At 52.0% G+C, this 15813-nt stretch overlaps 1 protein-coding gene across 3 annotated transcripts; it reads left to right on the forward strand.

Annotated features, from left to right (window-relative positions):
- The first annotated feature begins 1574 nt into the window (after positions 1-1574).
- CST7 (cystatin F) lies at positions 1575-14458 on the forward strand. Of its 3 annotated transcripts, XR_006215628.1 has the most exons (5): positions 1575-1946; positions 11362-11555; positions 13227-13343; positions 13734-13801; positions 13921-14010. XR_006215628.1 is itself a non-coding variant. In XM_042981011.1 (4 exons), the coding sequence occupies exons 1-4, from the start codon at positions 1877-1879 to the stop codon at positions 13996-13998; spliced, it is 459 nt and encodes a 152-aa protein (XP_042836945.1). In that variant the 5' UTR covers positions 1580-1876; the 3' UTR covers positions 13999-14458. The 3 variants fall into 3 exon arrangements, 2 of the variants coding, with proteins under 2 accessions (XP_042836945.1, XP_042836946.1); XM_042981011.1 differs by lacking the exon at positions 13734-13801 and having other exon boundaries at positions 1580-1946; positions 13921-14458; XM_042981012.1 differs by lacking the exon at positions 13734-13801 and having other exon boundaries at positions 1584-1946; positions 11383-11555; positions 13921-14458.
- The last annotated feature ends 1355 nt before the right edge of the window (positions 14459-15813 follow it).

Below are 15813 nucleotides of genomic sequence, written 5' to 3' on the forward strand. Positions count from 1 at the left end.
CACCTGAATTGTAGCCTGGTGAAGCCCTGAAGCAGAGAACCCAGCTAAGCTGTGCCAGATCCTGACCCGCAATTACTAAGACAATAAACATGTGTTTCAATCTGCCAAGTTTGTAGTTGTTTGCTATGCAGTAATAGGTAATGAATCCAATAACTAGAGCCATGCCATTGGATTTTTCTTGCAAACTTGCAAAGGGAGGGACAGTGGAGGAAACAAGCCAAGCACCCTGAAAGCAGGGCTGCCCGGAAGTTCACACCGTCTGTGCCAAGATGCACCCTCTGCAGTAAAATTCAATGTGTTTGAATTGCCTTGAGGCTGCCAATTGTGTCCATGGGCACAGACACCAATGCCATGACACCCACCTCTCCTGCAGCCCAGCCCCCTGCTGAGGATGAATACCAAACCTGGCACACATGATCAGGGCACAGAGCCTGGCAAGGAGACACCACCTTGGAGCCCTTGTGTCGTGGCCACTGACAGCCAGAGGGTGAGTGTCCACGACTGACACAGCAGACCCAGCAGAAAGTGGTGGCCCTTATTGAATGCCACCATCTACCATCTACACTCTCTGCCAAATGAGCTTTGCTAATAACAGTCCTCCCGATAAATCTGGGTAGCCAGGGACCCGGGAGGCCCCAAGAGTTGATATGGCTTGTCTGATCTCCTACTTGAAAGTCAGTATGACCCAGCAGGAGCCATCTGAGGAAGGCTCAGGCATCTTCTTCCTCCTTGTAGGGCAGTCCTAAAGTCTGGGGGGTTGTACGAACCACCCCAAAGCTAAGACCATACAATGTGCTCTAGCCCAGCCCTGAGCATTTATACTGAGGAAGTCCCCAAACTCTCACCACAACCATCAGGGGGAAACTGAGGCACAGAGAGGCTGTTCCTCACCTAAGGTCCCCAGCTGTTAAGAGGCAGAGCTGAATTCAAACAAATTCAGGCTGTGTGGCTGCAAAGCTCCCACTCTAACTGCTGGGCCGGGAATGTAAAGGGAAACCTCTTGGGTCAGATTCTGTTCTTCCTTCTTCTTTGCCAGTGTGGAGCCAAAGTTGGGAAGTAATCATACACTTAACCAGCAAACACTGCTGTCTGCCCATTTCCAGGTGCAGTAATAACCCAAAGGGAGCATGTTTCCTGGTGATGTTCATTCTCTGAAACTGCAGTCTGCACCCCATTTTCCTGCCCACTTCCTAGGGGGAGATGCCCACTGACACCAACAGGAGGGTGGTCTCCTGCAAGGGGCCACTCAGAACGCTGGAATCTTGGGCCTAAGAAGTATCTTCTTTGGAAAAGGAAACTCAGATCATTCTGCTTCTGAAAATCCCTGTTATTATTTTTTTTAGTTTATTTGAGAGAGAGAGAGAGAGAGAGAGAGAGAGAGATAACAACTGGGGGAGGGGCAGAGAGAGAGAGAATCTCAAACTGGCTCCGCACCGTCAGTACAGAGCCTTGGGGCTCCAACTCAGGAACGGTGAGATATGACCTGAGCCAAACAGGGTCCGCGGCTTAACCAACGCAGCCACCCAGGCGCCCCCGTTATCTTTTTAATGCGTTCTCTTCCATGTATGTTCTGAAGGTAGAAAAATCACGAAGGTTTTGTTCACAGCTTCTCATTTCTCTTCCTCCTCCCCTTGCAAATAATCGGTTTGGAAACTTTTGTAAAGGAAGCGGTTGACTTGGTAGCCCAAAGATGTGGAGGTGAGGAGCTTCTAGTCAAAATGATTCAGCAAGAAACCATCACCGCCCCGCGCCGCCCCAGCCGGAGGCAGGCAGCCCCCACCCCGGCCTGGGGGCGGTTTGCAGGGCGGGGCCCCCCCTGCTCTCCAGCACTGGGCACCGACTACCCCAGTGCTCACCGCTCTCCACGCAGGCAGCCATGCGGCGAGCCCGGGAGCTGCTCGCCTTCTGCTGCCTGGTCTTGAGCACCACCGGGCGCCCTTCGCGAGGTAAGGACAGGGTCTCCCCTGGGCCACTTCGTGTCAGGGCTCCAGGGCTCTGGTCGTCCCCGTGGCGAGGTCCCGAAATTGCCCGACGGCGGCTGGGTGCGCCATGAGCTTCCAGCCAGGTTGCCCAAGTCATGTTGCTGAGCCCCAGGGACTGCCTGGGGCGGGCGGGGGGAGGGGGCGGGCAGGGAAGCGTCCTTTGTTTTCAGCCCCTCCAGAGACCGGGGGCCTGAGAACCGTCCGCCCAAGGGAAGCTTTCCTGTGGCTCCTCCACGGGGACCTAGCCCCGGAATGTCCAATGGTTAGTTCCTGCTGCTGTCCTTCGACTTGGCTCCTGGGAGCCTGAATATCAAATACTTCCTGCCGGTCCAGCGTTGGGGGAGAAGGGGAGGGAGGAAGTCGCTGCTGTGCTCCTGGCAGCTGAGGCAGGAGACTGGGTGACTTGCCCAAGCTACACAGCCAGTGAGCACCTGTCCTCACTAGAGCACGGAGAAGCAGGCGATGCCCTCCCATCACTGGAATCATAGGCCAGTGTCACTGGTGGGGACTTAGAGGGCCCCCACTACACCTCCTTTAACTTATATGGTGGAGGCCTCACATGCCCTCATGGTGACACTGCCTCTGACCTCTGGATTGTCTCAGGTGGGTGCTGCATTTGGGGACATCAGGGACAGGACACCCTGCTTCCTCTCTCTCCTCAACCCTCCTTCTTAGCTCTCATGGTTAGGACCCCCCTTCTCCCCGGGATGCCACTGTCTTCCTGTGCCCCCTACTTAGTGCTCATCCCAGGAGGGGACATCAGGGGAAGAAACTGGATGTTCAGCACATTCCTTCTCAGAACCTTAGTGAAGGGTCTGCTGGAGAGATGTGGAGCCTGCTGTCTTAACTATACTGGGATTTCATTATTCACACTCATTGTCAATTGTTTTGCCACATTCCTCTGCTTGCCTGTTTCCTCACTGAACAAAGCAGGGACAGGAACAGGATTGAGTGGGAAATCCAGAGACAGGTGGCACTGGCCAACTACTAGTGGCCTCTTGCTGGCAGGTGCTCCCTCTGCTGCTGCTTACTGCTGGACCAAACCCTCTCCAATCCATGCCCACACCAGAGCCGCCTGTCCCCTTGGGAGGTAGGGGAGATGGGCTCTAGACAGCAGCAGCCCTCCGCTGTGAGACCTACTCTCTGTCACTGAGCAGCATCTGGAAAGTCCAGAGCCCACACTTACATGCAGAGAGCCTTGGGGCACCATAGACTCCCCAAACCTACTAGCTGTGGAACCTGCAGCCTAGCCTCCCTAAGCCTCAGTGTCACCATCCATGAGATGGGTAAATAACTGCATCACCTTGGAGAGTCCTGACTGTGGGGGCCCATGGAAAGCACTCTCACTGGGTCTGGGGTGCTTGGGAGCCACCCACCCACATCTCTGCTCTGAGTCTCTGCCATGTCTGCCATGCTGATAGCTTCCCCCACCCCCACCCCTCTGATGTAATCCCTTCTGGTGCTTCCTTCATTTGACAGATGAAGGCCCAGCAAGAACCTCAGAAAGAGGGGCTTGGAGGCCCCTCTTGTCTGGTGGATGGACAGAGACAGGAACTCAGCCCAGCCCCAACTCTGCCTCCATGGCTCTGACAGCCTTTCCCTTCCCTCCTCTGAGAACAGATTCCAGAGCCTTCCCATGGGGGAGTAGAGTATGACAGGGCCCCTGATGATGGTGCCATTTGGGCATATGACTTCCCCACACACAGACACTAAACTGCACTGACAGAAATGCAGAGCCCCATGGCAACTTCCCTCTCTGATCCCTTCAGGACTTGGGAAATTGCTGCATCATTGTCCTTAGCCCATCTGTTGTCTCTCTGGGAGGCTCCACTGGGCTGCCATGTCATACTCTGCCTCCCTCCCCTGCCCCTAGCCAAACTTGCAGTGGCCCATCTTCCCATTTACAGGGCTGCCAGAGCAGAGGCCCCAGAGACCAGCAGCCACCACTCTTTCCACCTGTAAGATGACATGAGTTCTTGTTACCAGTAGCAAGGGCTAGGTACACCTGCCACACCCAGAGACCACCAGCAGCAAGGTTCACACTCCCCTGCATCCTGGGAAGGGGCCCTGAGAACTGCTATAGGCTGCATCTGGGCCCATGGGGGTCACCTGTTTACCCTCAGCGACCTCTGCTGTAGCCATATTGCATATTTGATATTTGTTAATCATTACACTATTCATGTCATTTGTCCATAAAACTTCATTTGTACTGGCTCCTGTCTTCTCATCACTGCTCTGTGAGGCCAGTGCCATTAACATCCCTATTTTACAGAGAAGGATACAGAGGCTCAGAGAGGGGTAGGCAACTTGCCCAAGACTTCACAGCCTGAGAGGCATAGCTGGGATTCAAATTCTGAGCATGCGTCAGTGGGTTAAATCAAGGACTAACCATATGTAGCCTCAAAAGGATGGGCCTATCCTTAACTGAGAGCCCCCAGAACACAGCTGGGTGGGTGCAGCCCCATGGAATTCATGGCAATGACCCAGACTTACTGAATTTTTGTGTCTTACAAGAAGAGCACATGGATATGGGGCTCAGGGTGACATCTCCAGGTAGGGGCAGTACCCTACCCCAGTGGACCCCAGTACCCATGAGCCTAACATTCACTACCCACCACCCAAGTTCTTAAGCATAGCCTTCCAGACTGTAAGCTCTAGGAGCAGGAACCTATAGGGCCCCCTCCCCATGGGTCTCAACACCTGACCCACAACAAGGGCTCAGAGATGCTGTTGGGAAAAGCCCAGCGTGGATGTGTCCAAGCAGCTGCACAGAGGAAACCACCCCAGGTGACAGGGGAAGAGGCATCTGCAGGGACTGTCAGCATTTGGCTCTTGGGCACCCTGGTTCCCTTCTCAGGGATAGTTTCACAAGCTGGGGTTCCCTCCACCTCCAGTAGAACACTCCTGAAAGAGAAAGGTGATGGGGAACCCCAGCCTCCCCAGAGCACCCCCTTTTCCTTCCACTTGCAGGAACTAGCCCCCCCCTCATAACTGGGACCCCCAAAGTAGCAATCAGGGTGGGGCAGGGCAGGCCGGAGGGGACCACAGCTCTCTCCAAAGGGTCTAGTCTTCCAAACAGCTTCAGTACTTGGGACACATGACCAGCATCCTGGGTTCTACTGCCTTCCTACAGGACATGTGTCCAACACATCTTAGTTTTTCAGAAAAGCAAATTAAGGAACATCTACCAAAAGCATTTACTACTGGATTATTTTACCAGCTGTTCTTGGTGAGGAAGTCTTTGCCCCATGTCTCTTACAGACATTGCTTGTAAGTTTGGTGGTAATTCCAAGGCAGATTACTCCTCTTTACTCTGTGTAGAAACAGTCAACTGTTGCAGCAGGTAACATCCTGGCAGTGTCCCCAAGCTTTGGCATCATCTGTCCAATTGTGGATTTCATTTAAACTCTTAGGTGTTCTGGGGCCTGTACATGCAGTACTCCCCTTAGAGAGGAGGTGCTCGGAGAGCACCTTGGGGTGGCCTCCAGAGCCTGGCACACAAACAGGGGTCAGTGTCATACTCTGAAGGAAAGGGTGTGGAGGCAGATGGAGAACAGGACAGGATGTTGGGAGTAGGAATCATTTGGGATTTATATGGAAAGTTACATTTTTAAGCAAGGAATAGCAGAACATTTCCTTGAAGCTCTGCTTCCCATTCTGATCAGAGGGAGAGGAGACTTTTAGACTCCTCTGGGTGTTGAACAAGGAGGAGGGGTGGTTTATGGAAGACGACAGGGGGAGATCCCCTGGGGCAGGCCCCAAGCAGCTGCGGAGACTGTGGGATCCCCGGCTGCCCCCTAGCTGATTCCTACCCACAGGTTCTGCTGCAGTGCCCGCTGTCCTGGGCCTGCTGAGTGCACGGCCCCTGGGAGGAGGCTACAGCAGCCTCAGATAAGCAGCCCCCTAACTTTAGCATCTTGCATCTGCACCCCAAGTGTTCAGTCCCGGGTGCTGTTACAACTGCATGCTGGGGGCGGACCTCGGTCCCCCACTCAGCCCAGCACAGCCTGCTGTCTCCCTCATCTGCCCCCAGGTCCCCCTGTGCCCTGGTGTCTTGCCTAGTCTCTTGAGTCATTTTCTTCAAGATCAGCTACAGTTATTCCTCTCCTGAGAGCATGAAGGGTCCCTGGGCATCCTGCTCCCGGGGCTGCTCTGGCAGAGCCTGCATGCCCTCCTTTCATACTTGTCCACCCTGACCAGGCCCCACAAGGGACATCTGCCCACCTTCATCTTTGCTGTTCCCCCAGGCTTTGTGCCCTTCTGGGTGTGCCCCCCACTCACTCCCCAGCTGGCATCAGAACCATTCAGGCTGTGATGCAGAATCTGGGACTGCATTCCCTAGGGAAGGCCCACCTGCCTGGGCAGGGGCAGCACAGTGCAGCTCCATGCAGAATTTCTCATTTCTCCTCACAAAACTGCTCCTCTGCCCATTGCTCTTTCTATTGTCACCCAGGCCATCACCATGTCCCTGGTCTGAATCCTGGATCAACCTTTGCTTGCTGCCCCCGCCCCCCAGCCTCCAGCTGCCCTGTCAGTCCTGTCTTAGCACAGCCTTGTCCTCTTCACCTGGGTCACCTCCACAGTTTTTTCAGTGGCCTCCCATTTGCCAGCCTCCACCCCCTCCCCCCAGGGCTCTCTTCTTGCCCAGTGTCAGCTTCCTGGGAGCCTCCCGGCCTGCTCACCTCCCCTTCCAACCTCCCCTCCAGGACTGTGGGCTCCCCAGGCTCTGAGTCATTTGGCATTACCTGTAGTGTAGCACCTACAAGAAATACTTCTTGGATGAGAAAAAAAAAAAATGTTTGGTCTTTATAATTATTTGAAGCTGATTTAAACCCACTCTGCACTCCTCTGGGGCCTTAGTCTCTCCTGGGTGGAATGGGGACACATGCTGCCCTTGGTTGTGACAAGAAAAGAACAGTTCTGGCTGTCCTGCTCCCTAGACTTCAGCTGCACAGCACACACCCAGATGCCCCATCCCTGATGACAGCCCAGGGCCCCCTTCGTGTGGGAGGGGCTCACCCCTGGCCCAGGCCACCCAGGCTGCCCTGTCATCTCTTGCTCAGAACCCACGTGGTGGCTCCTGTTCTTCTCTGAAGGACCACTGCCTCTTTGGGACATTGATTCTCCATGAAAAGCCTTTCCCTGTTGATTTCTCTTGAAGGATCCTAAAAATAGATTTGACTTTTCAACTTTTTTTTTTTTAATTAAAAACTGTTCAGACAACTGTGCTGATGAAGTTTTACTGACTTGAAGCCTACATTTTAGGAAATGTGGTTAAATAAAAATAAACCAACTTCAGTGTTTTCCCTAAACTTTTTGTAACATTACCGAAATTGCTCAGGAACCAACATCACATGTTTGAACAGGACACTTATCTGAGGTTAGGCCGCACCTATTTTCACTTCATTTTTTAATCCTGTTAAATTCAAGGAAAATTAAATTTAATATGTTTTATTTAAAAAACCATTAGCAGTGGTTACCTTTGAGATCATGAGTGACTTCTAATTTTGTTCTTATATTCTTCTGCATTTCTTTAATGTCCCACCAAAAATACATAAGCTTATAATCAGAAAAAGCAATAAATGTAATTTATACAAAGCAAAAAATAGAAGTCATATTGACCCATACCAAGGGGGGGGGGGGTGGTCCTCTAATCTCTGAGAGCAGGAATAACATTAGAGCTTCAATCCTTGTGCCAACGTGGCTTCATTCTTTCTCTGCCATCTAGACTACATTGATGAGCAGAAATGAAGCTATCAAAATGGTTTTTTGTTTAAACTAAAGATCATGCTACACTTCCTGTGGTCAACAGGCACAGGTGCTAGAGGAGCAGGCCCTGGGCCCAGCCCCTCCCTCCTCACGTTAGCATGTTTGTGTGCAGGGGCCAGGAGGCCCCCCCAGTAACACCACCTGAGTCACAACCACGTGGGAAGCTGGGGAAATGCAGGTTCCAGGGCCTGACCCAGCCCAACCAGCCGAGCTGCTGGTGCTCAAGGATCACAAGTAGTTTTCCTTGTTTCCATCTTCAGAGACTTTAACCAAAGACTGTCCTGTGAGGGCTGGATTCCTGCAAGAGAATCCCAGTGTTGTAAGGGACAAAGCTATGAGGGAAACTGAGGCCAGCAGATGGCCATAACCCTGTGTTGGTAAGGGCACCAGCAGTATGCTGTTTTCACAGGGGACAGAGGGCAGGTCCTTGGGGCTGCTAAAGCTTTGGGAGCCTCGCAGAGGTATCATGGGCTTAGTCTTGATGCTTCGCCTTTGGCCCAAGGAACCAGCTGGGGAAGATCCATCTGCCAGGCGGGGCCCTGCTTGGTCAAGCAGTGCTGGCCCTCCCCAGACAGCAGGAAGCCCAGGGCCACAGAACACACAGACCTGTACCTTCCCATGCCAGTCCTCCTTCCATTGTACTACTCACACAGGGGAGGGGAGAGCAACCAGCCAGTGCCCACCTCCCATCCCACCTGTCCTGGTTCTCACACTTGGCAGGGGTCTCATGTACACAAGGTGTACAGCATACAAGGCACTGTGTGCACAAGGGGGTCTTGTGCCATAGCAGGGGCACAGCACACAAGGCACCATCCTGCTCAGCACTTCCTAGGCCCAGCCAACCCACTGGCCCTATCTAACCCCTACCCCCACTCCCATACAAGGTAACAGGCATTTCCCTCAGCCCCCTTCTGTCAGTCCCCATGGGTGGGGGACTCCTTGTCCCCAGTGGAACATCCCAATGCAGCTTCCATTCTAGAAGCTCCCAGAGCTTCTATTAAAGCTCTGTTGAACTTACACTGCCACTTCCTCCCCTCAAGTTGAGATTTCTTGACAACCCAGGGAACCAGCAAGTATCTTGACTCCCTGAAGGCCTGCATGCCTTGTCACCATTATCTTCCTCAACCCAAATACACTTGAGTGTCTCTGACCTGAGCCAGACTTGTCTCTCAGGAGGGGATGGGGTGGGCTGGGGTGGGCTGGGGACAGGTCAGGACTAATCTCTCCACCTTACATATGCTCAGCCCGGAAGCTTGGTTAGTGCTGCTGCTACCCACACATCCTGAGTCTCCACTTCCTGCTGTTTCGGCACCTCTGCCTGGTGCTAAACTCAGGCCTCCCCTGACTGAACATAGCCGCCTGCACCACAGGTGCTCCCCAAGGTCACAGTAGAGGGAAGCAAAGTCTCAGAGCAGCTCAGGACACCATGTCCCTATCTATACCCACAGCCACAACCACGTGTAGCTACTGAGCACCTGAAATGTGGCCATGCTACTGAGGAGCTGATTGTCACAATCTGTTTAATTTAGTTAATGAAATAAAACCACTCAGCTCAGGATCATCTCTGGCATGCTAGTATTTCAGGGAACTCTGGGAGAAAGTCTTAGTAAAGCAGTTTACAAATGTAAAATCCTCTTCCCATTCTCCCTCCCACCAGTTTATTTAGACTTTTCCCTCCAAACTTTTGACTTTTTATTTAAAAAAATTTTTTTATTATTATTTTTTACATTTATTTATTTTTGAGAGACAGAGAGACAGAGCATTAGTCGGGGAGGGATAGAGAGAGAGGGAGACACAAAATCCGAAGCAGGCTCCAGGCTCTGAGCTGTCTGTCAGCACAGAGCCCAACGCGGGGCTCGAACTCACAAAACCATGAGATCATGACCTGAGCCAAAGTTGGACGGCTTAACTGACTGAGCCACCCAGGTGCCCCTGACTTTTTAATACACCAGTTGTCCACTGTAGAAAAATTGACAAATACTGTAGAAAAACTGACAAACAGAGAAACCTAAATTCACCATGAGATGAGCCACCAACCAGAAAAGGCCACCATTGGCTTGTTGTGATACAGAACCTGTGGGGCTTTTTTTTTTTTTTTTTTTAAGTTTATTTATTTATTTGGACAGAGCATGAGCGGGTAAGGGGCAGAGATAGAGGGGGACAGAGAATCTAAAGCAGGCTCTACACTGTCAGCACAGAGCCAGATGTAGGACTTGAACTCACAAAACTGTGAAATCATGACCTGAACCAAAATCAAGAATCAGATGCTCAACCAACTGAGCCACCTGGGCACCCAATATATTCGTGTTTTCTTTATAATAGTTTGTAACCCGAATTGGCACACACCCATGCCTCGGCTCTCAGCCCTTCTCTATATACCCTCCTTGCTTCAGCCACGCTGGGGTCCTGGGCCCTCAGACTCCTCTGCCCTCCTGGCCCACAGCTTGCCCCCGGGCTCTCTGTACAGATTTGTGCAGATGGCACAGCCTGATCCTGCATCTCCTGTGGACAGACCCCTGCACAGCTCCTGCCTTGCTTCACCTGCTTGCTTCTCTAGTGTTTGTCTTGCCTGTTTATTTACGGAATGTGAACTCCAGTGAACATAGATTCTGCACCCCCTGAGCCTGCGGGATGAGGAGGGCTCCAGAAGGGCCAGTGAGTGAGCTGGACAAATAAATAAAGTCAGGTCCTTCTTCAGAGTGTGGCCTGGCTCTGCTTCTGTGGGAGCTGAAAGCAGAGGATGTGGAGAGCAGGGCAGGGGTGTGGGGGTCCCTAGTTCTGCCAGGCTCTGTCAAGCACTGAGGGACCCAGCTGCTGGGGGAGAAGCCCCTCATGTTGTTTACCCCATCTTTTATCCAAATATGGGCCTCTGTGGAATAGGAAGAGCATGGAAGGATGAAAGCAAGCCAGCCATCCCTCCCTCCACCATACACCAGCTCTGCAGTGGAGCTGGGTGGGAACGTCGCCCAGGCCTGACCCCCATCCTCAGACTTGTATCCAGAACAGCACAGAAGGAGGCAGAACGTGAGGGGTACTGGGCTATGCTGCTGCCAGGAGCTGGGGCCCCTGGGGAGGCCAACCCAGAGCCTGGAAGCTGGGCAGATTCTGACAAGAGTCACTGAGGCAGGGTACAGTAGGAGTGTAACCACAAGTAAGAAAGTAGGACAGGCCTTTGGGCACTTCCCCATGGTCCACTTCTTGGGGACAAGCTGAGGAGCTGGGGCCAGATGGTGGTGGCCTCAAAGGCCAACTGGGGTGATTCTTCTAACCCCTGGGGCTGCATCCTGCCCAGAGGCTCTGCCACCTGGAGACATGTTTCGGTTTTCTTTAATGCATTAGAAATGAACCTGGGTTCTGAAGGAGGCTGTGTGGGCAGGCACAGAGACAGGACTATATTTTATTCATCACCAGACCACTCACTGCGCCTGGTCCTCAGCTCTGAGTAGGGAGCAACCATGGGGACGCATGATAAATGCCGTGTGGGGTGTGGGGTGGCTGGTTGAGGGGGTAGGTAGATGGCTGGAGGCCACACTGGGAGCAGACAGGAGAACCAAGGTATGAGGTGCAACACTGGCCTGAGGACCCTGCTAACAGTAATGTTCTTGTCTAGTTCTGTGCTTCTCTCTTTCAGATTTTTGTGCCCAGACCCTTAACTCAGATGTGAAACCAGGATTTCCTAAAACAATAAACCCCAATGACTCAGCAGTCCTCAAAGCAGCCAGACACAGCGTTGAAAGGTTCAACAACTGCACAAATGACATCTTCTTGTTCAAGGAGTCCCACATCAGCAGAGCCCTGGTCCAGGTGAGGGTCTGGGTCTCACCAACAGCCCGTCAAGGACATCCCTAAGAGGCCAGGCTGCAGTGACTCCTATCTTACCAGGGGCTGGCCCAGCTAGTACCCATCCATCAAGAACACAGACCCAGGCAGGCCAGGAGGCTGAGAGCAGCAGCCACACAAACAGCCCATGAGCAGCCAAAGCCAGAGTCACCAAGGGCACAGCCAAAAGGCCCTGAGCCACCTCTTACGAAAGCATGCTTCTGGGAGGAGCCATCAGGTTGTGGCCCACAGCACATCTGGAACTAAAACAAGGAGGGCAGGGGCGGAACGGGGCAACTGGCACTGGGCATGCTGAAGGCTGCTGGGTGGGAGTGGGGGGTGGTGGTAGTGGGAAGAAGTGGAAAGCCACCCCACAGGAACCAAAGCGAGGAAAGCATTGCCCCTGCAGAGTGCACACACTTGCATCACCCATCAGAGCCCCTGCCCTGTCTCGCCCCCGCAGCAGCCCCATAGGTCATCTTGCCATTTTCCATTTGGGCCATGTTTTTCACTCACAGAGCTTTGCCCAAACCACTGCCCCTTACCCACACACAAACCCCAAGGAAAGGTGGTGAGGTGGTCCTACTCTAACAGTTTTTACACATACTAATAATGGTACCCCTGTGTAACAAGATTATTGGAAATTCTAAACATCTTTATACTTTTTGAAAATTGCAAACTTATTTATTTTTGAGAGAAAGCATAAGTGGGGTAGGGGCACAGAGACAGAGGGACAGAGAATACCAAGCAGGCTCCAGGCTGACAGAAGAGTGCTTGATGTGGGGCTTTAATTCACAAACCATGAGATCGTGACCTGAACCCAAGTTGGATGCTCAACTGACTGAGCCACCCAGGTGCCCCAAAACTGCAAACTTGTTAAAGGGCAGCATATTTTTATGATCAGAAAGTGTGTTGTAGAAAGGCAGTCTGGTGTACAGTGGGCTTTGAAAAGCTGTCCCATGGAAATAGCCAAAGTGTTAGCTCTGCAGGGACTCCCCTCAAGGGGCTGTGGGATCTTCTCAAGCCTGGCTCTCACCTCCTGCGGGAACACCATAAGCTCATGATGCTCCTGCTGGTGCTCGAGGGCCTACAGGAGCTGGTGGATGGGAGGTTATCCCTTGGTGACATTGGGGACTTTATTTCACCTGGTTCTTAGTGGGGCTGAGGCTTTATTGAGAGACCACAAACAAGGAGATGATCCAGGTTGCTGCCACATGCAAGTGGAGAAGATCTATTTTGAAACTGGGAAAAAATTAACCATGGCTGGCATGCAGGGCAGGGACTAACCAGCAGGTCAGCACAGGCTGCAGGTGAGTGTTGGGCGTGAAGGGGGCATCAGTTCACCTTCACGGGCACAGGGCCCATCCCTGCTGATGGAGAGTTCTGGGCAGGAAGGAAATGTCTTGGACACAGAGCCGCAGTCTCACCTGGGAACCAAGAACTGGTGCCATGAGCAGGACCAACATGAATGGGTAAGAAGGGAGGGTTCTGGGGTCTAGGCAGCAGTGTCCCTCCAGAGCTCTCTGGTGAGTCCCAGATAGGCCTGCACACCCTCAGCCCCTTTCCAGGGGTCACGTCCAGGCTTCTCTCCTCCCTGTCTCCATGCCTCCTGCTGGTGTGGCCAAGTAACACAGATGTGGCCTGTTTCCCCCTTAGATTGTGAAGGGTCTGAAGTACATGCTGGACATGGAGATTGGCAGAACTTCTTGCAAGAAGACCCAGCACCCTAGTCTAGACAACTGTGACTTCCAGACCAACCACACCTTACAACGGGTAATCAAAGGGGTCTCGCCTCCTTACACGTACTCACTGCTGTCCCAGCCCCTACCCGCTCCCTAGGACTTTGGGAAACACCCCCTTCATCACCTCTCTGCCTGCAAAGTTCCAAATCTCACTCACAGACCCAGGAGAACACAGAGATGAGACTCCCAAGAGAGCACCTCAACCTGCCCACCCCACACTTCCTCCTACCTGAGGGACACACCTCCAGGAAATAAACACCACGAACTTCCGGACAGGGGTAGTTACAGCAAAAAGAGTTTTCAAACAGTTCAGAAATTATAGACACACATATACATGCAGGGAGAGAGCAAATGTGGCAAAATTCAATTTGCAAATGAAAGAAGTATATATTCTTGAATCACTCTTTCAACTTCTCTGTAGATGTGAAATTCTTCAAAACAACTTGGGGCAGGAGGAGAGCTTAATAAGGAAAATGCACACACACACAGGTATGTGTGCACATGCACAGCCCACAGGCAGCAGCACCAGAACTTAACCTCTGTGGAGCATGTCGGGAGGGCGGCCTCTGCCCCAGGAAGATTCTCAGGAGGATTCTTCTTTGTTTCAGACTTTCAGTTGCTACTCTGAAGTTTGGGTCATCCCCTGGCTCCAGAGGTTCGAGGTGCCCGTCCTCCACTGTCAGTGACTTCCACCTCACAGCAAGACTGCACCTGTGCTGTTTACTGTGCTCAGTCACAGCCCTGTCCTGGCTGTCACAGACCCTTGGACCTTCTAGAGGAGCTCAGCAGTGAGCAGAAGTGCCCACAGGTTCACTGCAAAGTAGCCAGAGTGGAAGAAAAAGATACTGCCCCTGGCTAGATTATTTCACATTTTTTTCTAAACTTCATTTTACTAATGCTGTGTCCCAGACAGATTTGGGGTCTGGACACACAGGAGCGAGTCCTCTGGTGGGAATTTTTCAGGTTCTGGACCCCTGAGCAAGCCCAATTACCCTGTGGTCCCACGCTCACCAATGAAAAGCCCAGAGATCCATCCCTCTGACTGAATAACTGTTACAGCACTGGGCAGAGGACCCAAGTCTGCTATTAAGCACCTTTGCCCTTTCATGGATGAATAAAGTCATGAATAAATAGGAATAAAGAACTGACCATCTCAAAGCATCTTTAAAGGGACAGTTAGGAGGGTGAGGTGTTGTGAGGGGTGCCCCTCACTTAGTGGTCTAATGAGTATAAGTGACTTCCATAAAGCCCCTTGGAGGCTTTTCCAGCCACTCACTGCTAGCTAAAATATACTGAAGACCAAAGCAGCCAAAACAGGCCAGCATATATCTACATCATGAACTGGCAGGACAGAAAGCACCCCACTTTGGAGGGCACTTACCCTCCAGCTGGGTATTCTTCTGATAGGGAGCCATACACCCAGGTTCTCTCCACTGCCTTTGAGGCTCAGCATGCACACAACAGCACCTGGGCAGGTGGGGTGAGGCAGAGTGCTGGGACCACTGCCCACAGCACCTCAAAAGAAGGGAGTCCAGGTTAGGGATGGAGGTGTTGTGTTGAGTTGGGAGAAGGAGGGGACCACTGTGAGGTGGGAGGCACTAGGGTCCTCGTAAAAGACAGGGATTGAGCTGGCATTAGAAAGTGCAAGGCTGGGCCACAGAGACACCCAGGAGCTTGTAGACAGAGGCTTCACTCAGAGAAGACAGCCCCCCCAGCCACCTTGTGTAACCCTGGGTTCAAATGCAGAGCCCCTCATGTTGGACTTCTTCCTCTCCAGGTCTCTTCAAACTACAGGCAAAGTACACTGTTGCCTTTAAAAAAAAATACAACTTGATAATTCATAGGAAACAAAATCTACATTAAATATGTATGACAACTTAGTACACAGTTATAAACTCGATCAGTGTGAACACCATAATGAATTATCCTTTGGCTTCCTTCAGTGAGGACAGAACTACTTTAATAATCCAAATCCTCATTCATTTTTGCTGGCTCACCGCCTTCTGGTCATTTAATTTAGGGACAGTAATGGCAACTATGCCACAAGACATTTAATTTATTCGATGACTCTGAAGGCCATCCTTTCATAAAGATAAATGAGTTCACCCGGCCCTGTTGATCCCATACATACATTAACAAGGTGGCAGGAACACCACCTTGGACACAGACAAGGGGACAAGAAGACACAGCCAATGAAGGGATGACCCCCTGCTAGCTCCCAGTCAGTCCTCATTTACATTTAAAAACGGATCAGAGCACAGAAGGCCAGGCCTCTCCTGAAAATTATTACTAAGCCTCCAGTCCCACTGGCCAACGTGGTATCACCTGGCCTCAAGGTCAAAGACGAGAATGCACACATGTCTGGGGTAGAGCAGCCTCACAGTACCACTGCTCCAAGCTGAGCTGCATTTGAACTCCCCCCGCCTAGCCAAGAGCTAGGGCTGACCTTCCCTCTGGGAACAGAGAAGGAAGCCTCACAGTTTAATCTCAAAACTCTCAGG

The sequence above is a fragment of the Panthera tigris genome, chromosome A3 (assembly GCF_018350195.1).
Source record: "Panthera tigris isolate Pti1 chromosome A3, P.tigris_Pti1_mat1.1, whole genome shotgun sequence".
NCBI classification, from domain to species: domain Eukaryota; kingdom Metazoa; phylum Chordata; class Mammalia; order Carnivora; family Felidae; genus Panthera; species Panthera tigris.